The sequence below is a fragment of the Stylophora pistillata genome, chromosome 11 (genome assembly GCF_964205215.1).
Source record: "Stylophora pistillata chromosome 11, jaStyPist1.2, whole genome shotgun sequence".
In the NCBI taxonomy this organism is placed as follows: Eukaryota; Metazoa; Cnidaria; class Anthozoa; order Scleractinia; family Pocilloporidae; genus Stylophora; species Stylophora pistillata.
This window is the reverse complement of record NC_142529.1, coordinates 30,348,250-30,376,002: the sequence shown is the minus strand read 5'-3', so window position 1 is coordinate 30,376,002 and position 27,753 is coordinate 30,348,250. Positions and strand designations below refer to the sequence as shown.

At 39.5% G+C, this 27,753-nt stretch overlaps 3 protein-coding genes across 4 annotated transcripts; 1 reads left to right on the top strand and 2 right to left on the bottom strand.

The window, feature by feature from the left end:
* Positions 1 to 1,670: 1,670 nt before the first annotated feature.
* LOC111321188 (potassium channel subfamily K member 9) lies at positions 1,671 to 7,351 on the top strand. Of its 2 annotated transcripts, none has more exons than XM_022923999.2 (3): positions 1,671 to 1,808; positions 5,414 to 5,736; positions 6,552 to 7,351. In XM_022923999.2, the coding sequence occupies exons 1-3, from the start codon at positions 1,804 to 1,806 to the stop codon at positions 7,214 to 7,216; spliced, it is 993 nt and encodes a 330-aa protein (XP_022779734.1). In that variant the 5' UTR covers positions 1,671 to 1,803; the 3' UTR covers positions 7,217 to 7,351. The 2 variants fall into 2 exon arrangements, with proteins under 2 accessions (XP_022779734.1, XP_022779735.1); XM_022924000.2 differs by lacking the exon at positions 1,671 to 1,808 and adding an exon at positions 4,108 to 4,245.
* Positions 7,352 to 8,323: 972 nt separating this feature from the next.
* On the bottom strand, positions 8,324 to 21,296 carry LOC111321204 (kinesin-like protein KIF2A). The gene is made up of 28 exons (XM_088738240.1): positions 21,083 to 21,296; positions 19,330 to 19,424; positions 19,081 to 19,185; positions 18,950 to 19,004; positions 17,601 to 17,699; positions 17,399 to 17,465; positions 17,147 to 17,239; positions 16,961 to 17,009; positions 16,591 to 16,645; positions 16,340 to 16,395; positions 16,146 to 16,204; positions 15,382 to 15,429; positions 15,105 to 15,195; positions 14,393 to 14,456; positions 13,798 to 13,889; positions 13,639 to 13,704; positions 13,309 to 13,385; positions 12,861 to 12,935; positions 12,439 to 12,503; positions 12,137 to 12,225; positions 11,969 to 12,034; positions 11,752 to 11,796; positions 11,094 to 11,161; positions 10,759 to 10,909; positions 10,512 to 10,616; positions 10,059 to 10,134; positions 9,782 to 9,844; positions 8,324 to 9,156 (listed from the first exon to the last, which is right to left on the bottom strand). Exons 1-28 carry the CDS (start codon positions 21,138 to 21,140, stop codon positions 9,077 to 9,079), a joined length of 2,112 nt encoding a protein of 703 aa, XP_088594366.1. The 5' UTR covers positions 21,141 to 21,296; the 3' UTR covers positions 8,324 to 9,076.
* Positions 21,297 to 23,165: 1,869 nt separating this feature from the next.
* LOC111321184 (protein N-lysine methyltransferase METTL21D) lies at positions 23,166 to 27,524 on the bottom strand. Its single transcript, XM_022923994.2, has 5 exons — positions 27,242 to 27,524; positions 26,523 to 26,633; positions 26,105 to 26,177; positions 24,577 to 24,696; positions 23,166 to 23,414 (listed from the first exon to the last, which is right to left on the bottom strand). Exons 1-5 carry the CDS (start codon positions 27,487 to 27,489, stop codon positions 23,310 to 23,312), a joined length of 657 nt encoding a protein of 218 aa, XP_022779729.2. The 5' UTR covers positions 27,490 to 27,524; the 3' UTR covers positions 23,166 to 23,309.
* Positions 27,525 to 27,753: the final 229 nt, after the last annotated feature.

Sequence of the window (27,753 nt, the reverse complement as noted above, 5' to 3'; positions counted from 1 at the left end):
TGAAAGGGATCAAATGATAAAATCCGTGGGGAAATGTTTGAATAACCGGTTTCAGCCACAATCGCGAAGGATCCTTCTCTTAAACTTACAGCTCGCGGAATCAGGCGCGATAGTTTACTTTTTTTTCTGATTGCAAGAGAAAGTTTAGACTAAACCTCGTCACGGTCAGAACTACAGCTCTAGAAAGTCTAAGATCATTTGATTTAACAACAACTTGCCTTCCTCTGGAAAACAACCTCTAAACACTTCCCAAAGTGTTTGATCAACGGGGTCGGGGTGGGCTTAGAGGCTGGTTACCAAAGTTTGAGGTAGATGTCATTACCTCGTTTTCAAGTTTAACAACAAGTTCCCTAGCTACAAGACCCACCCTCTCCAGGCCACCACAGACGAACAAACAAGAAAATAGTCACACAGAGAAACAAACAATGATCAACCATGATCGTTTCTTTTAGTTTTTATCTTTTAAACGACTTTTAGCGTTTTGAAGACTCATTTTCATTTAGCAAACAGAAGATAAAAGCCTTAGGATTAAACCTTTGCGACATTGTTATCATGGTGGCAACAGATATGTAGCTGCGTGCAATCATAAGTGGGAGTGAAATCATTAGCTCACTGATGGGAACTTTTAATACGATTACAATGAGTGAGTGAGTGCCAAAACAATGAACTTGGCCTTGACCTTTACATACATACATACATACATACATACAATCATACAATCATACATACATACATACATACAAACAAACATACATACATACATACATACACTTTATTGAGCATCCCTGAAAAGGGCTTTTCAGCATCAATAGTAAAACTAAATAAATAACTTATACTTATACTTTCGTATTACTTATATATTACTTAATTACTATATGCAAACAACAATTATCATCAAAGATCGTTCATGTTACAAATCAGTTCTTTAATTAAACGTCTCTTAAAGACCTTAGTACTTGTGATTCCCCTTAAATCTTTACTTAAATTTACTTAAATTATTCCATACTTTTACGCCACGTTAATAAAAGGCGCGTATGCCAGCATTGATTCTACTTGATGGAATATTTAAACTATCGCTATATCTCGTCTTTCTATCGTGAATAGTAGCTCTAGTTGAAAATTTATTTGACAGATAACTAGGTGACCGTCCTTTGAGACATTTGTGCATCATGATTGCATTATTGACCATTAGGGGATAACCCTCCATTCAAAATAGTAACCGGAAATTTTGTATTTTAGCTTTGATAAGTTTTAATATTGAAAGTCCGCCCTTTTTCCCAGAAAGTGTCGTAAGAAATAAGTGATAATTTTTTTTTAACACCAGGAAACATTAAAATGGGGCAAAGACGGAGATACTGGTGAAATTGAAAAAAAAAAAAAAAAAAAAAAAAATCAAAAGTAGCAGAAGACTTTTACCAATCATTGTAGTCTTGTTTTTAGATAGGCTGCGTTCTTTCCCCCTATATCTTGCTCACGTCCTGTCGTATGTCTTACGTGTCATCGAGCTGAGTTTTAATAACCTCAAATATTGGATTAGTCGCTTAGTTACGGCTGTAGTCGTCGAGCCATCTTTGATCCTGTCATTTATTTAACCACTAATTCGTCTTAAGACAACCCAGGCTGTTAGCTCTGTCTAAAACACTCAATCCAAAGATATCACCTGACATCAGAGTTTGGACTGCGCGCTGACAGAATAACAGGTCGTCTATCTATCGACTCTGCCCGTATCTAGCGTAAAAAGTTTATTCAGAACGCCGGCAGTGGTTGTGTCAATACAGTGTTGTTGTTGTTTGTTGCATTTGAATGAGGTAAGTGTACCCTTTCGTATTTCTCGAACAATGCTTGTTTCTTTGAGGTCGTTTCAGAATTCGTGTTCATTTAAACATTGGCCTTTGTTTCCTAGCACGCAATATCGATGTAGGGGTGTTCCAACCTAAAATGTTGCTGTTTTTGTTTCAAAATCTAAGTTTTTAACTGGCCATTGTACATCCATCTCGAGTTGTACAATTTTTACCGCATGGCGAATACAAAATTAGTTCGTAACATACGTTACTGCAACAATTTTTGCTAAAATAAACTCTCATGCAGTTTTCCGGCTCAGCCACGATTAAAAAATTGGCGGACAAAGATTGGAAAAACATTTCATTTTCAGAGGGTGAAATATGAAATTTTACTTGAATTCTAGATTTGCGGGGATTAAAACAATGTTTGTTGTAACAGCTTGAATTGTCTGTACGGTAAATGAATAACTCAAGCGCGCACGCTAGTTATTAAAAAAAAACAGTCCTAGAACCAAATTTCGGCTGGATTATCTTGAGACAAAAAGTTTCAAAAAACCTCTCGACTGTCGACAAAGGTAACATTATTTCCCATCACAGTAAAAGATTCAATCGACACTGCGCATGCATTAAAATAGCACTCTAATATTGTGTCAACGACAGATGGTAAAAATACAAAACAAAGGCAAAAACATTAGGTCAAGGATTTGACGATAAATGTATCGATTGTCATCGATCTAGGAAAATTTAACTAGCTGTAGAATATCAAACTCAAATGCGTGCCATATTTTTCAAAGGGTCGAAACGTTTTCGATTAAAATTTTAATTCTGGCGAAGGTAACAGTACCTTTATCCCTTGAAAAGTGCATTGTTTAAACTGCGCAAGTTTTAAAAATCAACCAAGTTTTCCAAAAACTACCTTTACGACGACTCTTTTACAACTCTATGTCTGATAAATTGTCCATTGGGTTTTCAAAAACGACTCGCTACTAAATGTTGGCGTGTTTTCGTAACTGAGCCTTGCTGGTCCCTGATTGGCTATCATTAAACGAATGAATTTTTTAAAAAGCTGTAATCGATCACTTTGATCTCCATCATGTAGATTAGTGATGATACAAACTACAAAATTTTAAGTTTACTGACATGAAAACCTAGTGACAAAGGCCTTTTCCACTCTGCCTTACACTGAGGTGTTAATCAGTTGCCAAGATCTGATAAACAGCGCGTTTTGCTCTTTCAAAAATACTCTTTTTTCGATCGAGTGTATTTGCAAAACGTCTGCCTTTTACTTAAAATTGTAAACTGAAATGAGTAAGGTTTGTACGATTCATCTAACGGTTAAAATGAGAACACACTTTCAATTAAAACAAGAATATTTTCCTGGGTAGTAACACTCGATGACCTAAAGGAGGAAAATTTAATTCTTTTAGTATCTTTTTTTGAAGTAATTTAAAAAGAAAGTAGTTTTTGAAAATTTTAATTATTCTCACCTAAAAGACAAATATTATGCCGCAGACCTTTGAGAAAGAGTTTACAAACGATCGAGTCAAGGATCGCGGAACTATTTTTCGATTTTATATAAAACAATTAAAAAAATAAAATTGATATCCTGGTCATATGTCCATGTGCAAATGGTTTTATTGGAGTTGCTCGCTACCATATAGAAGTAAAAAAAGATGGTTAAACGAGGGCTAAGAAATTACAAGCTCGAATTTTGAATGAAGAAAGGTTACTATTTCATCATTTGTCCTAGTCTGTGGACAAAGACCATTTTTTAGACTCCCTCAGGGTTGTACCACACCGCGGATCATTCAATTTCGCGGTCTTGATGCGCCACCAGGGACCTTAAGAAACTACGACGGCGACGCCAAGGAAGACTTCGAATAAAAAATGAATTTCTACTCTTAGTTAGAATTTAAAAAATGGCTGCAGGAGCTTACTGTCTCATACAGCGCCACAGCTCAACTTCAGCATGACGTATAAAGTAGCCGTTGAGTTCCAAATGGAAATTAAAATAATTTGCCGTCGCGGTTTCGGTTCGCAGACGACGCAAGTTTTGGCGATTTTTAGTTGTTGTTTTGCATAGGACGGCTAAGAAATGTACAAAGTTTCAAAACGCACGTGCTGAGCTATTGTTCTGGCAATTAGATCTCTTGTTTTTCCACTTCCTCTTTGTCGTCGCCGTCGTGGTTTCTTAAGGTCCCTACCGACTGAGACACAGAGTTTGTGTTGGAGAACATCTGCCCCTAATGAAATGGTAGTAAATAAAGTCATTTGCATACAAGATTTCAAAACAAAGACAATCGGTTCACCTGCTCAAGATCTGAGGAGTGATTAGGAGCGATAAAACACGCGAAAGACGTCTAAACTTCGTAGGGACCGTATTTTGCCGCGAGGATTTCTTGAAACTCGACCATCCTGCTCGGTATGGTAGTTTGAATTGTTTTAGTCGTGGGAATTCATTGAGGTAGGTTCATAGCAATGAAATTTTTTAAAAAATGATGCTGAGCTTTGTAAAGACGATTTGTTAGGTATTTAGAAATATATTTGCTCGAGTATGCAGGACCAGATCGTTATATTAACAGCAGTTCTCATCTGTCGGACAACTTTGAGGTGTTTGCTCACCAACCTCTGAGTAAGGCGATCAAAATGATATTGACTCTCTTATGTGTATAAGTTCTTAAAATACTATGCCATAACCCGGTCAAAGAAGCGGGCTTAATCTTTTAAAATTTACCAAATTTGCAAAGAAGTGCAACATGTACAGATATCTTTTTTCGTCACTGTCCGTGCGAAACATCCGAAGCAGCAAACTAACAGCCTTTTACCCGCTTACATTGGTCTTGGTTCACCATAAAACTTAGGATTTTTATTTCAGTTCAGTAGGAGCTAATGTCGACCTGAAAGTTGGAGAAGTTGAGTTCATCTTCCTTGTAATTTCGGGTGCGACAACAACCATTTGATATCAAACAACAACAAACATATGAAACATATGTGTGAACTGCGGTTATGAGACGTATATGAGAACGATCCTTCGCAGTAAAGCACTATTTGAGCAATAGTGAAAATCAGACCTGAAAAAAATTTCAGGCCTGTACGGGACTCGAACCACTGACCTCTGCGATACTAGTGCAGCGCTCTACCAATTGAGCTAACAAGCCAACTGGGAGCAGGCCATCAAATTAATTCGATATAAACCCGTAGATGATAAATCAAACAACAACAAACATATGAAACATATGTGTGAACTGCGGTTATGAGACGTATATGAGAACGATCCTTCGCAGTAAAGCACTATTTGAGCAATAGTGAAAATCAGACCTGAAAAAAATTTCAGGCCTGTACGGGACTCGAACCACTGATATCATTTGATATCTTGGTTTTTCTCTCCTGCCAAGCAAGCTATAGATCGAAACTGAAAATTCGGAGATACACGAAGAGAGCTGGGAACGAGAGGCGAACAGTAGTTTGGGGGATGGGCGTCATATGAGGTTGCTTTGTCTCTTCATCCTTTTAGGGAAAAGGCCCTGGGAACGAGGTTGGCTTTTTTGGGTAAGGAAAGTCATCAGCCCCTCGAAAGCCCCTTCTCACTAGCCCTGGGGTTTTAGTTATTCATTATATCGTTTTATTTTCAGGTATTCCACTATGTCCAGATGTTCAAAAGCTACTCGCCAGTTGTTGAGAACAACATCGTTTCGTGTTCTCGCCTTTTTTCTGCTAGCAGCCCTTGGAGCACTTGTGTTTGCCGAGGTGGAGCGTCCCAGCGCTAAGAGCAGATTGAAATCCAAAGATGAAAAACTCGCAAGTCTTCAAAATGAAATGGAAACCGAGTATAACATAACTCAAGAAGAATTTGAAAGGTTTGTTAATTTATCCAGTGAGGCTCTTAGTCTGGATGGGCCCGCGTGGAACTATTTTGACGGGCTGCAGTACACCTTTGAGACACTAACCACTATAGGTAAGCACGACTAATGTGTCCATGTTCGGCTTGTTTGTGCTTTTTACCAAGAGAATAGACCACTTTCATAAATGGCTGCCGGATTAATATTCTTTTGTTTAACTTGAAATTAGCCCTTCTGGCCTCGTTCTCCAGTACAAAATTCAAAAGAATACATTATCTCAAGCGAGGCCAGAAGGGCTAATTTAAATTTAAACAAAAGAATATTAATCCGGCAGCCATTTATGAAAGTGGTCTATATTCTCTTGTTTTAAATTATAAAGGGGAACGAAAGAAAAACGGAGGAAAGGTCGATGAAAAGAAAAAAAAATGAAACATGTTTAATGAAAGGTTTTTTTAAAAAAATTATGGGAAGGCGTAAGAAAGGAACTACTTTCTCTCAGCAGAGCGATTAAAATCGATAAGGCGTTGAAGCGAAGGGAGGGGTCGAGACAGTGTGGGAGTAAGGGAGGGAGGGGTCGAGACAGTGTGGGAGTAAGGAGCGTCGTAAGGGAGGGGTCGAGACAGTGTGGGAGTAAGGGAAGGAGGGGTCGAAACAGTGTGGGAGTAAGGGAGGGAGGGGTCGAGACAGTGTGGGAGTAAGGAGCGTCGTAAGGGAGGAAGGAGGGAGCAACAGGGATGCGAAGAGAGAGGTAGGAAGAGGTTCAGGGAGAAGAAGAGAGGGAAGGATGAAGAGGCAGAGTGGGGAGAGGCGCAACGGAAGGGATGGAGGAACTCAGAAACGGCGGATGACAGGGGAACGAGCGTTAAATAGATGGAGGGTAGCAAGGAAAGAAAGATAGAAGCGTCACTGATTTTTTTGTGTAACCTTTTAGGTTATGGCGCCATTTCTCCTTCCACCAGACTTGGCCAGGCATTGTGCATAGTATTTGCAGTTCTGGGCATTCCTGTTACAATCCTGGCATTTAAATCTGTTGGTGAGCTTATCAGGATCGGGATCAGTTCTGCCATCGCATCTGTTGAAACCAAATGCTGCAGACGAGAACCGAATCACGTTGAAGTAAAGTGTGCAATCGCCACATTCTTGCTTATGGTAATAATGCTACTTTCAGGAGCCGCAATGCAATCGAATTTTGATGACTGGTCATATCTGGAAGCATGTTACTTTTGGGTCGTCACTTTTACTACCATCGGGTACGGTGATTACATAGCAGGATACGAAACCTCCAAAAAGGGCACCGGAAAACCAAAAGTCATAGTTATTAGGTCTCTAAACCTCGCGTTTCACATCGCCTGGACCACGATCGGCCTATGCGTGTTTTCTAGCGTGCTCAACGCCGCAGCCGCATTTATCGAGAAGCGTGCACCCGCTGAACGGCGATGGGGGAAGCGCAGATGCTGCTGCTGTGCTGGCGAACAAGAATCAGAGTTTGAAAAAGGTGACACACTGGAAAAAGACATCTACCGACCCAGTACTAACGGTCGTGTACGTGACAAGGTACAACGTCGAGACAATTACAACTGCATGACTTATGTGTAACATGGTAGACTACTTCCCTTCATCAAGAGTCTCCGTTCCATTTGGCCAGCGGACGTGTTTCGTCAAGCCTGCGCATTAAATAACATGCAAATAAAAGGTACAGGAATGATTGGTGCATTAAGGCAATTTTTAAGCTGTGTAATTCTGCGGAAGAAAATATGGCGAAAGAAAAAGCTTTAGTTTTTCTGAATTAAATTTCGTGGTCGAGTTAAAGTAAACTTCAGAAGGGAAGATCTGCGCAAGGTTGTTCGTGGCGCGAAAGTTAATTTTTGCAACGACTTCCCTGTAGGACAGTCGACTTTTGTGAACCGCCATTGCTTAACATTTTAGAACAAATAAAGGTACAGGGTGCATAAAAAGCGACTCGCTCACAACCAGAAAAATGTCCGCTTTTCTGTTGTACGTATAAAGTAACAAGAAGTAATTCTACTGCGCCTGGTCCATTGCAGCTTAACCCTCCTTCAATTTGTTGGTTTCCCTCCTTCCTTCCTTCCCCCCCTCCCCCCTAAGGTTCACCAGCACCCACTTTTACTCCTGAGTGGAGAGAGTAACACTGAGATTCAAGTGCCTTCCATTGTCACTCTCGCTATTATCATAAAAAAATAATTATAGAAAGTAAAACAGACGCGTGTTTGAAATGAGGACGTCCAGTAACACCGTTCAAAATCTGACGCTTATGTCCTGTTGTAGTCGGTTGTAATTAAGGACACAAGAAGAGAAATTTGTATTCCAGTCAAACAAATGATCAAGCAAGCGATCGCGTAAATCCTTGTCACCAATTGGATCTAGTTCGAAGAATTCGAAGCTTACAGGTAAAATTCCTGAGAAATATCGTAAAACGACAAATTTGTCCTTTTAAACTGCTGTTTTCACAAAAAGTCTACGGCACAACTTAAGACACCTCTGGTAGGAACTCACTCTACGTAAATGAAAAGCCATTCAGAAAAAGTCAAATCACGAAAGAAACGGTGGTTATCTGTTAACGTGGAAAGTTTCTTTGGGCTCGAGTTTAGAAGTATCGATTGTTGCCTTTGAGAAATGCAGTGATTTGGAAGTGTTCCATGCTCCAAAACTTTTATAGTGCTAATGCAAAGATTAAGACAAATGTCTGCCATTAAGAGTTTTATTTATTCTTACGTCTCACGCAGAACAATAAGGTGAGTGCAAGGTCTTCATTTTTGAAACGCGAGTAAAATGACTCGGTATGTTCACATTTTGAAACAGTTCTCGTTCTGTGAAATAAGAAATAAAGCACTAATCTGGCATTTCTAGAAACGTTTTTTAGAACAATATGATACATTGAACATCAAGGACCATTATTTCGTAAAGCAATTTTAATTGAATGACGTTGATAATAATCCTGAATGGCATTGGCTTTGCTTTATTCGCTTCCTAATTGGTTGAGGCATTTTCCCCATAACCAGTCATATGCAGCGACTTGGCAACTCGCGTTTTCTCGCGCTTAAGGCAGCGAGTTCTTATTGGCTCCTTGAAACATTATCCTCGTTTATGATTGGCCGTTGCGATTACTCCACTTGTGATTTACTGACACTCAATCGAAATGTGCTCTGGTCGACTTTCTGTTCTCCTAGCACTCGTGAAGGAGTAATTCCTCTCAAAGATTTCATGCAATAAATAAATAAACAAGTCCACTAGCAAAAAACAGTTATTACAGCGTAGACCTTTCTACACTTCTTGACCTGTACAATAAGTCATTTAAATACTATTCCCTTCGATAAAATTTGAACGGGACAACATCGGCATAACATATCATAACGTATTCCTTCGCCATCGTCTGTGTTTTGTGGGGCTCATGTCGTTCTTTACCCCACCAGGGGTACCCTGGTATTTTGATTTCTCTTAATAACCCGGTAGTTTTCTAATATTCCTGCTCGCCATTTCTTCCTCTTCGAGTTGCTTTTTAAACCTGTTAACTTTATCTGAAGGAAAATAAGACAAAGGACGGCCAAGTTAATCGAATACACATTAAGTGAGCTACTACACGAAATTTAGAGTTATCTCGTTGAGATTTAAAAAATAACTGAAACTTGAGTAAGAATACAAAATATTAGCTTGCCAAGATAGAAAAACACAGAAGAGCCAATGAACCAACAAGCGACAAAGATAGCTTAAAGATAGCACATTAAGCGAGCTACCACGCGAAATTTCGAGTTATCTCTTTGAGGTTAAAAAAAATAATTTAAACTTGAGTAAGACTAAAAAAATTAGTTTGGTGAGATAGAAAAACACAGAGGAGACAATAATAAACTACGAAGAAACAAGAATGCTGAAGATGGAAAGGACTTACAAGGATTATAAATGACTACAAAATATTAGTTTGGTAAAATAGAAAAACACAAGAGACAACAGTCCACAAGAGACAACAGTCCACAAAGAAAGATCAGGTATGACTGGGAATGGAGGAGATTTCAACGAATTGAACCTGACTAAAACTCATCAGTTATCTCCTTTAAAAAGCTGAAAACTTTAGCAGAATTCCCTTACGGAGACGCTCAAACGAAAGTTAATGTCTTAGGAGCACTGCCGGATAGATAAGGTTTTTACCTCGTAACTGCGTGAACTTTTCAATCTTCTGAGCCAGCAACTCATCCAGTCGGCGCACGTAGTCTGAGAAATCAAAGAAATTTGAATTTTTTTAGGATCCTTGAATGATTTTAGTTTCAATGAATATCTGCTTTAAAAGTTAGTACAAAGTTAGACACAGAGAGAGAGAGAGAGAGAGAGAGAGAGAGAGAGAGAGAGAGAGAGAGAGAGAGAGAGAGAGAGAGAGAGAGAGAGAGAGAGAGAGAGAGAGAGAGAGAGAGAGTGAGTGCTGACTTACCTTCCATGTTGTAGTCGACATCCATATCCACTCTTTCGATCAATTTGTCCTCTTCTTGTAAAAGCATTTTGGTTTCCTAGTTATGGACAAAACTGTATTCAACAAACTTTTCGGTCTTAAGTTTGCTTTTCCTGCAAACACTCTAGCGTAAGCAAAGAGTAACATAACTTGGCACCAAGGGCTAGGGAGGCTTTGAAGAGGATCCTCTTTCATCCTCCCCTTACTTGAAGAAATTAATATTCTTTAACCCAATAATAAACAAGTTTCATTCGAGCGGCTACAAAGTACGAATCTGAAGAATCCTCCGCGTCGCATCAAGAAGAACACACTGGTTCACAAGGTAGAGCAGCAGTATTCGCCTCAAAGCGTGGAAATTCGTAACGATGACCCCCCCTACCCTTCATTGAAAAATTCTGATTACACCCTAGGTATGCCTCTGTTCTTCCATCTTACCTCGATGTTTTTTCTGTGGTCGTCCACCAACTTATCCTCTGCGTCTTGCAGCTGTGAAACTGCTTCATGGAACGTGTAGAGTTCTTGCGACTGCTCACCAGAGCCCTGGAAAACAGAAAAAACACCGAACTTCTTACTTGCAGTTTTCATGCAAGCTTTGAATTAACCAAACTTTGAACTGATAACCACACGCTCGATCAAATGGCACTCAAATCATCTCCAAGAGGATTTTACGAAGAGCACGTACGCTGTGATTACAAAGAAGAGCAAGATCCACGTTGTTAAGATGTCTTCCGCCAGAGAGGGCAGACATATCTTCAGGGCTAGTGTCATCTTGTCCACCATCTGCAGGGGCTGCTTTCTTCTTTGCATTACTCTCTGGACCGAGCTCTTTGACTCTGAGGAGTTGAAAACCATAAATGTAGTGTCGTAACGTAACACATTCCTAGTGTGTGGCCATTCAAACAAAGGCCACTGAGCAGTGTTGATTTTCATTTCAAACAAAGCCAGTGAATGAACTCAGCTGAGAAACCAAATACAGCTTTGAAAATGAAGAAGACTACAATATCGTTTACAACTGACCTGTCTGCGTAACGCAGAGTATTCAGTGTGTGTTCGCAGCAGCTCATGCCAGGAGAAATCATTGCGATCTATCAACAGGTACAAATAAGACTGTTTAGGGTTCGGGTGTTTAATATTTATGCACGAGACAATTAATAACAACAATAATAACAATGTAAAGATGAAATAAACAATTTTAAAAAATCGAGTTTCCAGATGGGATTTGAACCCACGACCCTCCGTGATCTAGTCGGATGCTCTAACCACTGAGCTACAGGAGACTCTATGCTCACCATAGAGTCTCCTGTAGCTCAGTGGTTAAGAGCATCCGACTAGATCACGGAGGATCGTGGGTTCACATCCCATCTGGAAACTCGATTTTTTAATAATAACAATACTCATAAAAATGATAATAATAGTAATAATAATAATAATAATAATAATAATGATGATGATGATGATGATAATGATAATGATAATGATGATAATGATAATGATAATGATGATCATGATAATGATGACAATGATAATGATGATAATGATAATGATAATAATGATAATGATAATGATAATGATGACCGGTTCATTTAAATTGGTCAAATGATATTTATTTCATAATTATTACATCATTCGTGAGCAACAAATACAGCAACACAAGCACAGTAAAAGTAATTCCTACCATACAGGTCTTTGATTTTTCACCAATGAAGGAATCTCTCAAAACCTGTTGGAACAGGACGACAACAATTTATATCAACCGCGCGCAAATGGCCAGACAAATACAAGATACGTCGTTCGACAATCAAATTACAGGTCAAAGTACGAAAACCATTAAGAAATGAATATCTGTGCATTTGTTGATTGACCGATTTTTTTTTTTTGTTCTTTTTTCTTACCTGAGTAAGTTTGCTGGCTCTAAAAGGAAGATGTGCTCCTTTGCGTCCTAGAGCTCGGATGCATTCCTATAAACACGACAAAGATAAACAGGATATCCATCTTAGAAGATAAAATTGGAAAGAAACCTTTTCCAGATAAGACAAACTTATCTTAGGTTAGGCACCAACCTTCAGAGCTAATAAACTTTTATTAATTTCAGCGCCTTCGAGACGCGTCTGCCGGTCAGCGGTTGAAGTGTCTGCTCCTCGTTCATTTCCTGAAAATAGGGAGACAACGAGAAATTGGGTCGTCCAAAAAACAACGGCAACAACAACAACAAAACAAAAAATAACAACAGCAAAAACAGGGAAAGAGCTAGCATGCAAAAATACTGTCTAAATAAGTAGCGTACCAAAAAACGAATGACAAATGACGCTTAAAGTTGTTCTGTGCCATTGGTTATTGAGCATGAGGTAACGAAGTTATTTACCTGCTAAATCAATCAGTGAGAATTTCCCATAGAGTTGGCCTCCTCCACCATCTTTTCTGTATCCTCTACAAGTAAAAAAAAATATCATCGACATATCACTCTATAGAGTCTTTATGGCCCACTGGTAGACGATCTGGGTGTGGAATCAGAAATTCTGGGGTCCGATTATTCACGGGCCGTTGCCTATTGGTAATTTCACGGGCCTGAAGCTATAATTAATAACTTAAATCTACGAAAGGATTTAAGCTTACAAAACCTGTCCAAAAATTTTTCGACCTTGAATGTAAATAAGATCAAAGAAGAGCTTCTCGGGACACCTCCAACAAACCGTGATTACCGAGAAACGGGCCCCAAATGATCAAAGATTATGGTCAACAAACAAGCAATGGAGAGGAGAGAGTACCTAGGAGTTAGTAACTAACCTCTTTCTTAGAATAATCTGAAAAACAGCGTGAGAACGAGACGAGTTTTGATTGGCTGATGTTTGCCCAGAAGTCCTGCATACAATAAAAGAGAGGTAAATAAATAAATGGCTAAAATTTTCAGCAGGTTAAAAAATATGTCAATAGGTAGTCAACTTTTTAATTCAAAACACGGAACCGTCCGAAATCGGACGGATCAATGCAAAATTGGACCGATCTGTCCGAAATCGAACGGTAGCGCACAAAATTAGACGAAACCGTCCGAAATCAAACGAAATTCGTCCGAAGTCCAACGAAACCGTTCGAAATCATATGGAAACGACCGAAATCGGATGGATCTATCCAAATTCACACAGTACTGTCTGAAATCAGCCGGAACTGATTTCAGACCTAAACTGTCCGATATTAGACGGTCTCAGACGGACCATATGCAAGAACTTTCCCTTACCTGAGTTTGTTACCAAGCTCTATAAGCTTCAGTGTATCTTGTACTGAATTTACAATTTTTTCCTCCAGTTCACAGACCTGATTTCAGATAAAATGTAGTAAGAAATATCCCTCAAGGTTATTCAGTGCCTATACACTACAACAACACAGACTTTCATGCAAAAGTGTGCTTTGTACCAAAAAGGTTCCAAAACACAAGGAATAACAGTGTTACTGTATAACCAATGGCAGAACATTATTGTTGTGGAGATTTTCCAAGGGGGATGGGTGAGAGGAGGATTTAGTAAGGAAGAGGGGGGAGAGGGCCCGCATTTATTATCCCACATCATACCTGAACTTGCTGATTTCCATCCTCCAAAACTCGCAACCTTTTCCGCTTGTTAAGCAAATCGAAAACCTAAGGCACATAAAGAGAAACCATTAACAAACCAACTTAATGAACCCAGTCCTTACTCCCCAACAACAACAGTACAAGTTGTAATGAGTTTACCTTGCTACCGTAGATCTCAAAATAACTGGCTGAAATAACAAGATCCTTGTTTTTGTGTTTAGGAGATTTGCTCAATTTGAACACATCAGTAGCTGCAAGGAAAGAGAATGAAAAGTATAACTCGCCCGGGTGACATGATGGGAAAAGTTATGGTACAAAACGAAACTTAAATTACTCATTCGTATGTTACCACTGAGCATATTTTAATCAAATATTGAAAGTGATCCGGGTTTTCATTGCTTTTACTTCAATTTACTCCCTGATTGGTCGAGAAAACTTGCACCATCTTTTCAACCAATCAGGTGTAAAGATAAAACCAACCGCAGTCTTGTCTCTCACGTTTTCCCGCGCTTCAGGCAAAAACGAGTTGTCATTGGCTTCTTACGATATCTTCAACTGTTCCTATTGGCTGTTGTGGCAACGCTGTTTTGGTCTTATGATATACTCTGCTGAAAAACCGCTATTTATGAACCTCGGTTGTGCAAAGCAAGAATTTGCGCCTCCCGCCTTTACGTACGTCTTGCATTCTGAGTGCAAGCCATAAAAGTTTTGACCCTTTTGAGAAGAAATCATAAGAAAGAAAAGTACGACAAACCTGCCAAAGCATATATTCCTTTGGTACAATCCTGTTGTTTTCCAGTAAAAGTACCGCCCATGGTCTGAAAGAAATGTTTCATTACATCAAAATAAGAATCACATCTACTTCTTTCGTACAAGAAACGTGTAGTGATAAAAAAGGCAAAAAACAAACAAACAAACAACAACAAAAAAAAAACAGAAAGAAAAACGAATAAAACTTAACTTCAAGGCGTTCATTTAATACAACGAAGCGAAGGAGTGAAAAATACGAGAAAGGTTTGGGTCGGGTGGCGTAATGAACTACCCGACCCAAATCTCTTTTCGGTTTTCGCTCTGCCGGTTCTACCGCGCCGTTTACTATTTCGCTCCGTTTTGCTGAATGCCTGGCCAGTGCGAAGTGCACCACTCAACACCCCCAAATGCTTTAATGTTACACCAGGTGCATTTGACGAATGCCCCAAACCCCTGATTAATTTTCCACAATCTCAAGTGGTAAAATGTTACTATGTTTAGCGGGTTTCGCAGCCTTTAGCACCAGAGACAAGTCTGAAGTCCAATGGTCTTGGACTGAAATCAGTAATTTAACTTTTATACACAGATTTTGGATGTAAAAAAATTACTTATAACTTGGTTCCTCCAGGGAGTTACGTTGATATTTTCAGCAGCTTGTACTACTTGGATGTCCAATCTAAGTTATTAGAAAGACTGCGATGCGCTGTAAAACATACGTGAGTTTTTCCACTGCCTGTCTGGCCGTATGCAAAACAAGTCGCCATTCCTTGGTTAAATATCGTGTCCACAAGCGGCTTGGCCGTGTATCTGGGATAACAAAAGGCAATGGCTAGGTTAAAGATATGATTTAGAAGACTTGGGTTTTAGTACTGCATCTGATTGGCTGAGAGAGTGGCGCGAGTTTTTTTTTGACCAATCACAAAGCGGAGTCTAAGTAAACCGATGCAATCTCGGATTCCTTCGACGCTCCATTGAAATTGCTCCGAGACGTACCTGTATACCAATTCATTATTGGCATTCTCGTCAAAAGCGTAATCAAACCTTTGGAAATAAAAATAAAAAAGAGGTCAGAATAGAAAAAACAGAGTTTATTCTGTCAAAGGCATGGGAAGAGACCAATGTGTGACCCAGTCAGCAACCGCAGATGACTAAATAGTCCTTTTTACATTCGCTCCGACGAAGGGCTAACGCTCGAAACGTCAGCTTTTGTAATCGTTACGGTGGCCAATTTACCATTTCAACTTTGTTGATATATCCAAATTAGTCCTTTTTCCAGTTGTGGGCTTGGTGGCCAAGCCTTTGAACAGGAGTGAGGCTAAGGGTGACTCTGTTGTGATAGAGACCTGTATCTAGTTAGCATGATAACAAAGAAATTTGCATTTGAAAAGCAGCAACATCTCTATCATAACAAGGTCACCCTTAGCCTCACTCCCGTTCAAAGGCTTGGCCACCAAGCCCACAACTGTAAAAAGGACTATTACAGAGGAGGTATTTGTGAAACATTTTATACGATGATTTGATATCAACTGATTGACTGGTATTTACCACACAACTCAAATGTCAGCCAGGCTGTCTTTTTTAGTTCAATGAAACCAACCTTAAACACGTTTTACAAAACGAGAGTGAAAGACTGATTTTTCAAGAAAGTTTTTTTTCAAAAACGCAAAGTTTTGAGAAAACGAGTGAAACAATGCATGGAAAAGTAAAAAAAAATTGTAATTGTTCTGAATCTAAAACAACACAACAAAAAAATTTACCAGAATTTGTGATTCTCCAGGTATTTTGTGAGGTCAACTTTCAGTTTTGGTTCATGAACCTTAAAAAAAAAAATAATGAGCATCAAATCAAGGTAAAAAAGATGACATATTCCTACCGAAAACTGAGTCGGCACACCTATTGCACATCCCAAACACAATTGAGCTCACAACTGAACAAGTCTGCTTTCACTTACCACACAGTAGTCACCCTTAGGTACAATGATAACATCAATTTCTTTTTTGTTGAGTTCTGAACAGACATAAAATTGAAACAGGTTGTAAGGTATTTAATGATAAGACTGCAATGATATTGAGCCTAACATTTTCATTGGAAGAACAACAAAATAAAACAGACAAAAGGGACTTAAAATCATTATCAACTATCCTGCAATGCCTGGTACTCAAGACTTCAACATTATTGATACACCCTGACAGTTCCCGTTACCTTTCTTTGACAGAGGTCTTTTGCGGACACAAACACAAATCTGATGGTCCGTCACCTGTTTGAAAAAAAAAAGAAAAAAGAAAACAAAAAAAGATGAGTCATTATTGACAGAGTAACTTTCAGGATACTGGCCATATGGCATCCTGCAGACAAGTAATGAGAATTCTCAAACTTATCAGGTGGACGTTGTTAACTTCAGTTGATCTATCACCCAATTCTCACAACTAATTACAAGGAAATGTAAAGCAGCTAAAGGTTGAATGAACAATCTGATAATGGGAGTTAGAGGATTAAAATTCATCACCGTAATCATCCTTTGACCACTCACATCATAGAACAAGAAAATTAATTAAAAATTTAAAAAACCTACCGGGTCAGACATCGTTAGTCCTTTAAAGTCCAAATCAGCTTGATATTCCCTGTTGATTGAAAAAAAGGCTCTTCATTAGTCACTTCATGTTCTATTATTTGTGTGAAAAAAGTGATTGACTGTACATTCAAGAGAACATTGTACAAAAAAAGAGAAAAGAAAGTAAAATGGACAGTTCAGACCCACCTTATCATTTGTATAAATTCCCAACTAGGATTTCCAGGATCCACCTCTTGCTGTAGTCGCAGTTTCATTTCTCTTTGCTCCTGTTGTTGTGCTCTACGTAGGACAAAAAGCAAAGTCAAAATTCAAATTGTCATCAAAATTCAATACACAAAGATTTTTCATTGGGTGAACACTGACCAGATTCGTGAATCTCATTCTGATCAACTGATCATGCTTTTTTAACTCTTTTGCTCCCAACAGATCTTTGCTTACCTTCTTTCCTCTCTGTTCTTTTTCAATCTCTCGATTTCCTTAACACAATTGGAGCGTCTTCTGTTCACTAGAAAAATTCAACCAGATATATTGGTCTAGAGGAGCAAACTCGATGTACATGTATATTGGCTTTTTAATTTATTTCCCTGGAAAACAAATAAAAACAAACTGTGATAACAAAACAATAAGGTGCTGTTTGTACCTGGATAAGACTCAGCGCTATCTTTCTGTGCTACTTCCATCTGAGAGCCTCCGTCATCATCATTGGCAAGGTTAAGAGCCATAGGACGTTCAACCTTGGCTAAAAAAAAAAAAGATTCAGCCTGCAATTAGGGCAAGAGGTTGACAATGTGAATAAGCTGGTTCCCTTACTAACTAGGAATATTGCCACTCTGCCTGTCCTCCTGTGCCCCGGTCTATTATTCCCCCTCACCCTTGTGTCCACTCTGCCAGTCCCTCCCCATCCCTTCTGTCACCCATGCCCATGTTCCTCCATTTCCATGCCCTCCTACTGCTATGTTCCCTGTTCCCATGTCCCCATGTCCCCCTGTTCCCATGCCCTCCCATTTCCATGTCCCCAGTTACCATATCCTTTGTTTCCATGTCCCCCTGTTCTAACGTTCCCCTGTTCCCATGCACCCCTGTTCCCATGCACCCCTGTTCCCATGCACCCCTGTTCCCATGCACCCCTGTTCCCATGCACCCCTGTTCCTATGCACCCCCGTTCCCATGCACCCCTGTTCCCATGCACCCCTGTTCCTATGCCTGCTGCTCCCTTGCCCTCCTTCCTCTCATGTCCTCCTGTTCTCTTGCTTGTCAGATTTTGGCTCAGTGTGCTAGTACTCATGTACACTCCACATTGGAGGAGAGAACTGTGAGAGCAAAGTGTCTAACCTAAGAACACAATGCAATGACTAAGCCAAGTCTTCAATGTGCTCCTAAGCATCCAGAGTATGACATCCTGGATGCTGACCATACCAAATACTTGCACCAGTGTGCTGCCACTTTGCCACCTTATTTCTTATTTCAACATCAGGCCCCAGTTGTTCGAAGGATGGATAACGCTATACACTGGATAAATCTCTATCTAGTGGATAGCGCAGCATGTTTTGGTAACACTTACCTGCTGGATAGCAATTTATCCGTTGGATAGCGTTATCCGCCTTTTGAACAACTGGAGCCAACTCAATGAAGAAAATGGTCTTCCAAGGATAAGAAGAAATTTTGAAAACAGGTCTTTACAGCCTTAGCCTCTTTTCGTAATCTTAATATACTTGCTCTGTTTTATGCTTATTCTATTTACTGAATTTTTGGGGTTTTATTGTTAGTCCATCTACAGGTAAATCCTGTACTGGTAAACTGTCCTTAGATCTCCCCACCTTGATTAGTTCATAAGCTATTTGCTGCGAGAAACCAATGTACTTAGCTATATTTCTAATCTTAAATAAAAAAAAAAGTTATTTACAGAGTAACAAGACACTGAAAAGATAATAACCCCCTCTTTAACAACACTGCATCAATTTTTTATTAAATTTTATATTCAACAACAACCTGATGGTGGATGTGCTTTTGGTGAAGGAGCACTGTTATTTTCATTCCTTGCATTCTACAGAAAAAGAGAGCAATATTCAGTCACCAATGACATGAACAAGGTGACAAAGGAAAACATTTGCCCTTCCTACCTTGTTACTGGGTGTGGTTGATATTCTTTTGTTGGATGGAGTGGATTTTGGTTTGGGTTGAACAACAAGCATTGGATTTAGAGCAAAGATCTGATCAATTTCAATCTGTATTAAGGAAATAAAATAGTAAACAGCTTTGTAAAACTCATTCTACATTTTGATACGACAGTCAGTAATCAGAAGAAGAAAGAAAAATCTCTTTCAAATGATCAACTATTATCAATAATAATTGTGCATGTATGTTTTCACCTCTTTCCCTTTTGTTTCTCCATTTTCATACCACTCCACAGTCACACTTTTAGTGTCCAGGTTAATACCACTTATCATGGATGAATGAACACGGCCTATAAGAAAAACAATAATATATGGTATGAGGCCTCTGACCAAGGTTGTTACCTTCATGAATTTCCAACCTTAATTTCTAAGAAGTTGACCTTAACCACTCTGCCACCCAGTTTGTTTCATAACACTCCATAATCTGACCTCTTTGTTGTGCTTTGTAAGTAGCAGCCTTGTTTGTGACCCACCAGCTGGGATGTTTTCTTAATTATCATTATTCATCTAATTTTAATCTGTAAAAATTTTACAAAATTTTGTCTGCAAAATTGGCGCAAGGGTACTAAATGCAGTAAATACCAGCTTAGGAAATATAGCATCGCCCATTTTATTCTTATCATTTAATGAATTTACTACCGAGAAAAATTCCAACAGTGTGTATCAAAATCGGAATCTCCAGATCAAAAACAATATATTTCTCCTAGATATATAAGGCAAAACACGCTGACCAGGTAACATATACCTACGTCTTTTAAAATGATTGAGAATTTTTGACCCATAGAAACTTTACAAAGAAACAAAAAAAAAAAAAAAACCGGGGTAATAGACTTAGTTTTTTACCTTTAAATCAACTATTATAAATGTTTTTAGCATAATTTCAGAGCTGAGCAAAGAGTTTCCAGCAGTCTGATTGGTCGAGCGGTTCCTTATATGATGCTATATAAACTGCTCCATGCAGTTTATATAAAATATGTTAACATAAAATGTTAATAAAAATGGAAAGAGTACCATATAACCCCATACACTAATTATGCATTCCACTTCTTTGTCTTTCACGAAAAAACTTTAAAAACAAAGTCTGCTAGTCTGAATGCATAATTAATGTATGGGGTAAAATGGTACTCTTGCCATAAAAATTACTAAAATGTTATGATTTTAGAAATTTCTCTGTTGTTCAGTTCTAAAATTATACTAAGATAATTATTCGCCTCAGATTCGGTGCATATTGTCGAATAATCCTCTCGACTTCGTCTCGGGGATTATTTGACGATATTCACCTCGCCTTTGATGAATAATTGTTAAATATAAGCTATATCCTACACGCTCGCCAGTTCGACACTTTGACAAAGCCAGCCCAAATCGACACACAAATTGATCAAATACTTATATTCTTGGAAAACACCGGGGGAGTACATTGACCATAATGCTATCAGTCGGCGGAAGCGTTGTTTCAATCAGTAATCATAATATTTTAATTATTGCAAAGGTAAATAATCGATGAACACCTCTCTCATTGATATTTTGGTTAAAATGTACACCTGGGCAACCGTATTTAGTCCTAAACGTCATCATAAAAATTAACATAGTATAAGGAGGCAGATCTTTGATTAAGAGAGTAAATCCTGTAGGTAAATTATTATTTAGAAAAGATGCGTTACTATGGGAAAAAGTTTATAGTTTGAGTTGATAACACACAGTATATGAAGACTGGTTAGCCGTTGACAAATAAACGCGATCGATCACACAAGGGTACTAAAATTATAAACCCGCCCGCGGGTATCTAAATATTGAAAGTAAACTCTAAAAGAATCAAAAATCGTTACGGAAGATTAATTACAAGAGAAAACGAAGATGTATAAATAAGTCAACATAGGTTGAGTCTTTGTCAAGGCTAAAAAGTTGTCGTCAACTGTACACAACACTTTGGTTACTACACCTAGCCTACCATCAGTCCGTTGAATGTCGACTTTTATCCCCACTACAAGTTTACTGAACTTGTCCATTGCAGCAGTTGTTTTCAGTTTCACGCAAATGTACGACCTTAAGAGTAGGGATTTGAGGTGATCGAGTGGCTCATTCGGTTCTCTATTTCAGATTTTCCGCTCAAAATCCTCTCTCAGCAGACACAAAAATTTACATTTGTAAGAAAAATTACGCCCGCAATCAAACAGCGGTGGCATGTAACATTCATGAATGCTGTATAATGTTGGTACCATACCGTCCATCCATAACATTTCAGACAATGGTCTCTAACAAGTGTTTCTTTTTGAAACGTCATCCAAATCTGAGGCTCCACTGGATAAAGAGAACTAGGAATCAGATTGCAGTAAGAGGAGATCTTATGGTAGACGGGAGGTCGAGGTTTCGAACCCCGGCCGGAACAACACTCAAGGTCTTAAAATAATTGAGAAGAATATGCTGCCTTTCTATAACATCAAGAAATGGTTTAGATATTCTTCTTCTCGGATAGGGACGAAAAAATGGAGGTCCCGTCTCCTGCAGGGTTAGGGGTAGGAGACGTTAATTTCCCACGCACGAGATTACCGTGTGATGGATGTCCTCCCCTGGGGTGTGATGGGTGGGTTGTTGTCTTGCGTTCCTGACATGAGCCTCTGGCTCGGGCAATATGGGTAACAATGCCCCACGTAAAGACATTAAACTTTGATTACTACTATTACTACTAGACGAATTAGGATTACATACCAGGTAATTTGGTAATATCAGCTAAGTTGAAATTGTAAATTGGCCACCGTAGAGTTAGAAAGCTGACGTTTCGAGCGTTAACCCTTCGCTTCGCTTTCCCAGGTTCAGAACCAAAGTAAATTGTCAAATTTCTTTCGAACATTAAATTTCCTTCGAACATAAATGTAATTGTTACTTATGTAAATAGTAGTGTAATGTACTGTATATAATATACGACACTATTTGTTTTCATTTATTCTATTTACTTAATTTTCTTTCTCTTTCTCGGAGAAATTAGCTATATAGCTACTCTTGTAAATCAGAGGTGAAATAAAGGTGATGTATGTATGTACCACTGAACTTACGTGACTCTCAAAGTCCTTTTATTGAATTACGCGCGCTCCCTACTTCAGGCGCGCGCGTCTTACTTGCGTAAAACGGCACTGAGCTGAGACGCGTGCCTGACATGCGCAAAACGTCACATAACCGTTACAAAGGGGAGAGTTTCATCACCAAGGAGACGACAAGAAGACTTGATCTTTACGCGCTTTATTTAATCACAAAAGCAATAGTTGTTCTTTAGGCTGGTTTAATTTTGGTACAGATGAGAAAAGGACGACTAATTGGACGACATTTACACGTTACAACTCTAAAAGCGCATTGACAGGAAAGCCATTGGCTTCTGGTCAACTAAAACTACACAGCTTCTTCTCTGAGAGAAAAAAAATTCAAGCTTCGACACCAGTGTTTCAATTTTTGTTGCAATATTTTACAAGAAATATCTATAATGTTAAAAGAGGACTAAGTAGTGTATGTAGGGCCACTCAGAAGTGGAGTGATGTAGCGCATTTTCACTTACAAAAGGAGCATAAATGCCGCTGAAATATTTCTCGCCGATCTGGAGCTTTGTCGACTAAATTCGTGGTTGATGTAGAAGTTGGGACAAACATTTGCAAGACTTTCTTCATTTACTACTCCAAGACTTCGAAAAATTCTAGAAGTAACAGATATCTCAGTGTCTCAAGCTTGACACAAAATTTCCAAACCTTTTTCCAATTTTGCGACTTTGAGACGATTCAAACGAACTCTTCTGTAACTGTACGACTTTTCCAGGCAAGGATGTAAATTTGCAAGCCGGTGTTAACTCTTAAATCGCGCACACCTTTTCAAATACTTGCAGGTGTTCCCGTTGCGTAGCGTTGATGCCGATATATTAGGTAATTCCAAATGGTCGAATTTCAGGGAACACGTTTTCTTTGCGCTGTTTTTCGAGTCCACTGTCATGCCCAAGAAAGGCGGGTTTCATTCTTTCAAACGACGAAGGACTATCAAAGAAGGCCTCAGTATTCGAGCCGGGGAGGTTCACGAGTGCATAGAAACACGCTGTCGTCCTGTTCGGCTTCAGGAGGCAGTACAGGGACTGAATTCTTCTCCAACCGACTTAAGACCTTGCTAAGCACCGAGTCCCACGTATCATCACTGCACACACCTTAAACTATTCGTTTAAGCTTTAGAAGGTGAATATCAGGGCTGTGATAAACCGGGTCTTGTTGTTCTCCTGGAATTTCTTCCACTACGAAATGTTCTTTAACAAGCTGAGAAGAAGAAAATAAGAAAGGAATTATAATTTGACTGGCCATTGCTCTCAGGTTAACTTGCAGAACAAGCGTCATTTCTCTGTGCTTTTTAGGTGAGCGGAGGCAAGTGCAAAGCAAGCGTGAGGAGCGAGACACGTGCGAGGGCTGAACATGCGGGAGGAGCGAGACACGTGCGAGGGCTGAACATGCGTGAGGAGCGAGACACGTGCGAGGGCTGAACATGCGCGAGGAGCGAGACACGTGCGAGGGCTGAACATGCGTGAGGAGCGAGACACGTGCGAGGGCTGAACATGCGTGAGGAGCGAGACACGTGCGAGGGCTGAACATGCGTGAGGAGCGAGACACGTGCGAGGGCTGAACATGCGTGAGGAGCGAGACACGTGCGAGGGCTGAACATGCGCGAGCAACGAGACACGGGCGAGAGGGAGGGCGAAAAGAAAAGGAGAAAAAGCTGCGCTCCTCTCCCTACCGTGTATCACCCCTCGCGCGTGTTTTGCCCTTAGCGCGCGATTCGCCCTTCGCGCTTTCCTCGCGTTCGCATACATTCGCCTTATACACGAAAACTGACGCCTGTTTTGCAGGCTATCTCAAGGCACAGGCCTTTACTTTTGGAACTCAACAGTAGCAACTTATTAGAGTTCTCAGCTTCTTCTGATGGGCTGCTAGATTTCCTTACAAAGTTTTGTGTATTCCCTTAGCAAAACAGAAGGAGAAGTGCAATGGACATTATAACGTAACCAAAGTAAAGCGCGCGCTCTGATTGGTCAATTTAGCGTCCCCCATTTGCCCATGGGTGTACGCTGCTGACATGAGCAAATGTAAAGACTATTTTTCCGCGCGCGCTTGTTTTTTCTGGTCGCGTAAGATTTGTTGAATAAAAGGGAACTCTTTCGCTACAATGTATCAATGTTATGTTATAAAACAAATGGTAAACACCACAGCGTACACTATTGAGTTATGGATGCACTTGGGAGGTTTGCTAAGCACTCAAGAAGCTAGAGTCGCTCTCGGCTATGCCTCGAGCGACTCTTACGCTTCTTTCGTGCTTAGCAACCTCCCGCGTGCATCCATAACTCAATAGTGTACGCTGTGGTGTTTACCATTTGTTAATTATTTTGGGGGCTTCATACCCCACACCCCTTGAACTGAAGTTTCTCACCTGATGGAATTTTTTCTCCAGCTGAGGCTTCTTACCCATTGCTCTCTCTTCATAGCTTATCAAAACAGTTGTGTTCTCATTGCTCAGATCACAAAGTGTTGACACCAGGGGTTCTAAAGACTAATAACACATAAAATATTCAAAACAATCAGACTCATCAAGACATACAGTTTCACAGACTGGCAGGTGTGATGGAGGATTCAATCATAGGAGACCCATCAATGAAGCATTCTGTCAAGTTTCTGCCACCATTTGCTGTTATCATCCAACTGTGCTTAGTAGAGTACAAATAATGTGTGAGACAAGTACAAATATCATGTGATATTTGTACTGCAAAAATATCTGCAAAATTCACCCACACTGAAATAACAATTTGGCACATTGGATAATAAAATCTCTTATTACATGTTTTGTTGTGTAGTATCGCTGAGTATTTTTACTTGTTCTTTGTATCTTGACTCGCCCTACAGGCTTGTCACAACACGGCACAACTTGTAAAAATACTCAGTGATAATTCACAACAAAATGTCTAATAAGATATATGTATCTATTTCATCAAGTTTTATTTAATGTGGCACCACACTTAGCAAAAAGCTACTTTCCAGGAGGCCCACAATAAACAACAGAAATAAATAATTCAAATTGAACATAAATTGTTAAGCATCCCAACTGGCCAGAGGCAAACCAGTTGGCTATTTATAATTTACAAACGTGGAAAAAAGGGTTAAACTTGGAGAGGAGAGCTCAGGATATGAAGTTGAGGAAGGTATTTGAGAATTTTTTTGTAAGTCTCTGTCTCCCTGAGATCCGAATCTGGCTTATGCCTCCACAAAGTCAGTATTTCACTTCTGACTGCAAGATGCACTGCTTTCAATTTCATTCCTATTGTAGGATAAGATTTTACTTCCATACATATTCTTGTACAGACAAGAGATGTGTTTTATTTAAGACCTGAACACCTTTAAAAAACTTCTCTTGTTGAATAAAACAAGAAAACAACCCTAGTACATTCCACTGTACTATTTGGACAAATTGCCTCCATTGCCTTATGACCCCTCTGTGATGTTTTGATAGTATTGCTTACCAGAAGTTGTGTTAACGGACGTTCTTGGACATTGTAAATATGTAAAGGATCATGGATAGTTGTGTGAGCCATGCTTTCTAGGTGTCATGGCGGCTGACTAAATTGTAGTTTCTTTTTATAGTTAAATCTGGTTTATTACATGTCCGTCCGGGTGATATCGTTACACCCTCTGAGTGACTAGCATCTAATTTCTCCTTACAATATCAGCCCTGAATCAAACATTAAGGTCAGGAGAATACAGGAAATGATCACAAACTACACAAGCTCTTGATTGTTAAACAAATTCTCCTTGTTAGCACCTTAGGAAATGTAAAGAGCACAGTATGGAGAATATCCATATCAATGTTAGAGTGTAAAGGGATAAGAGCAAGGAGCCAAAAAGATCACATGGGTGGGTTAAGGGCATTAGCAAGAGAATACATAGTTAAACAAAAGTTTTCTAACCTCTTCATAGTAAATGCAATCAGCGACTAAGACAAGATCTGGGTAGGGTTGAAATGCTGACACATCTTGACCCCTAAGTTTCCAGACGTGAGAAACAGACATAAGGCAGAGTTTTAAGGGCCTGCTTTATGAGCATCTTGCAGGCTTCTTGTGAAGCCTGTGGAAGGTATACGATCTGTCTGGTTCATTTCTTTTGCCAGATCCCTTATAGACATCAAGGTGAAGATCAAAGCCAGCCAGCTTGACCCCTGGGAACTTTGTAAGAAACCTGCGAGATGCTTGGGCAGCAGGGCCAACAAAAACCTGCTTGCAGTCTTGAGCAACATCAGAATTAAAATGACAAATTTCACAAACATCCTGCCATGTAGAAATGCATGATGAAATGGAAAGGAACAGGGTTGATAAAAAGGCCTCTTACCATTTTAAGGTGGCAGCTGTGAATGTTCCAGTGATCATATGCTGGTTAGTGGTTTTGTTCAGTTCAATAAGAGGAACAACCTCAAGCAAGTCTGTACAACACACATGTGCACTGCAAATTAAATAATTTGACGTAAAACCATATACTTCTACACAACTTACTTTTTGAATACATATGTTACTAAAACAAACAACACTCCTCAAGGGGAAAACACATGAGACACACTCAGTTAAAAATTGCAAAGCTCTCATGTTGAAAACTAGTTTAAATAAGTAGACAGTCATTTTTCATACATGGACAACTTTCCAAGCTAGAAATCCCCCTTAGGTGGACAACTCTCTGAGGGTAGCAAGCCCTTCTAGGTGGACAACTTTCAAAGACGGACATTTGTCCAAAGTACACACCTTTTTAAAGCTTGGAAATACACCTATGGTGCCCACCTATCGTGAGTGGACCTTTCCACAACATGGATACCTCTCTAAGTTGGATAACTGCTTTAAGTGGAGCCAACTTTAGTGTGGATACCTCTACTTTGAGATGCATACACATTCAAGGCAAGCAATGGAGGGCAAGCAAATTATGTTCCATACCCTTCCATCACATAGAGTTGGCCGGACAAAGGCATCGGATAATGAACGGGTGTCGTGAAGAAAAAGTAAAGATGTGATACTTATAAAAAAGGTATAACCATTTTTAATTACAATGAAGTTGTATATTACCCGCACGAGGCAGCTATTAGTCCAACAACACCAGTGCCGCCACCAAGTTCGACAACTCGCTTATTCACGAGGTGTTCCTTGGGACAAAAGTGCTCTGTTTGTAGATATTTCGCGAGAACTAGGGCAGCATCCCATACAACACAGCTTTCGTCACCTACTTCAGCTTGCTTTATCTTAAGTATTCCTTCTTTACACTCGATTTCTCTCTCAAATGTGCGATCGCAAAAATCTGCAAGTTTAGCCGCCATGTTGAAAGTAAAATTGCAACCGCTGACAATTTAGGAGTAAAAATGGCTTGAGAAGAGACTGAAACGAACATGGGACTCACGCGTTGGCCTCATTATAAAGCTCTAACACCACGGGGAGGGGGTATACAGACTCATTCACAAGACTGACGGGAGAGGGATTGACTCTAAGAGCTTGGAAAAAGACGTACAAACACCGCGCAACCCACTTAACCCATAGCAATCTTTCCTGGCTCTGCCTTTCATTTCAATTGACGCTGATTTGTG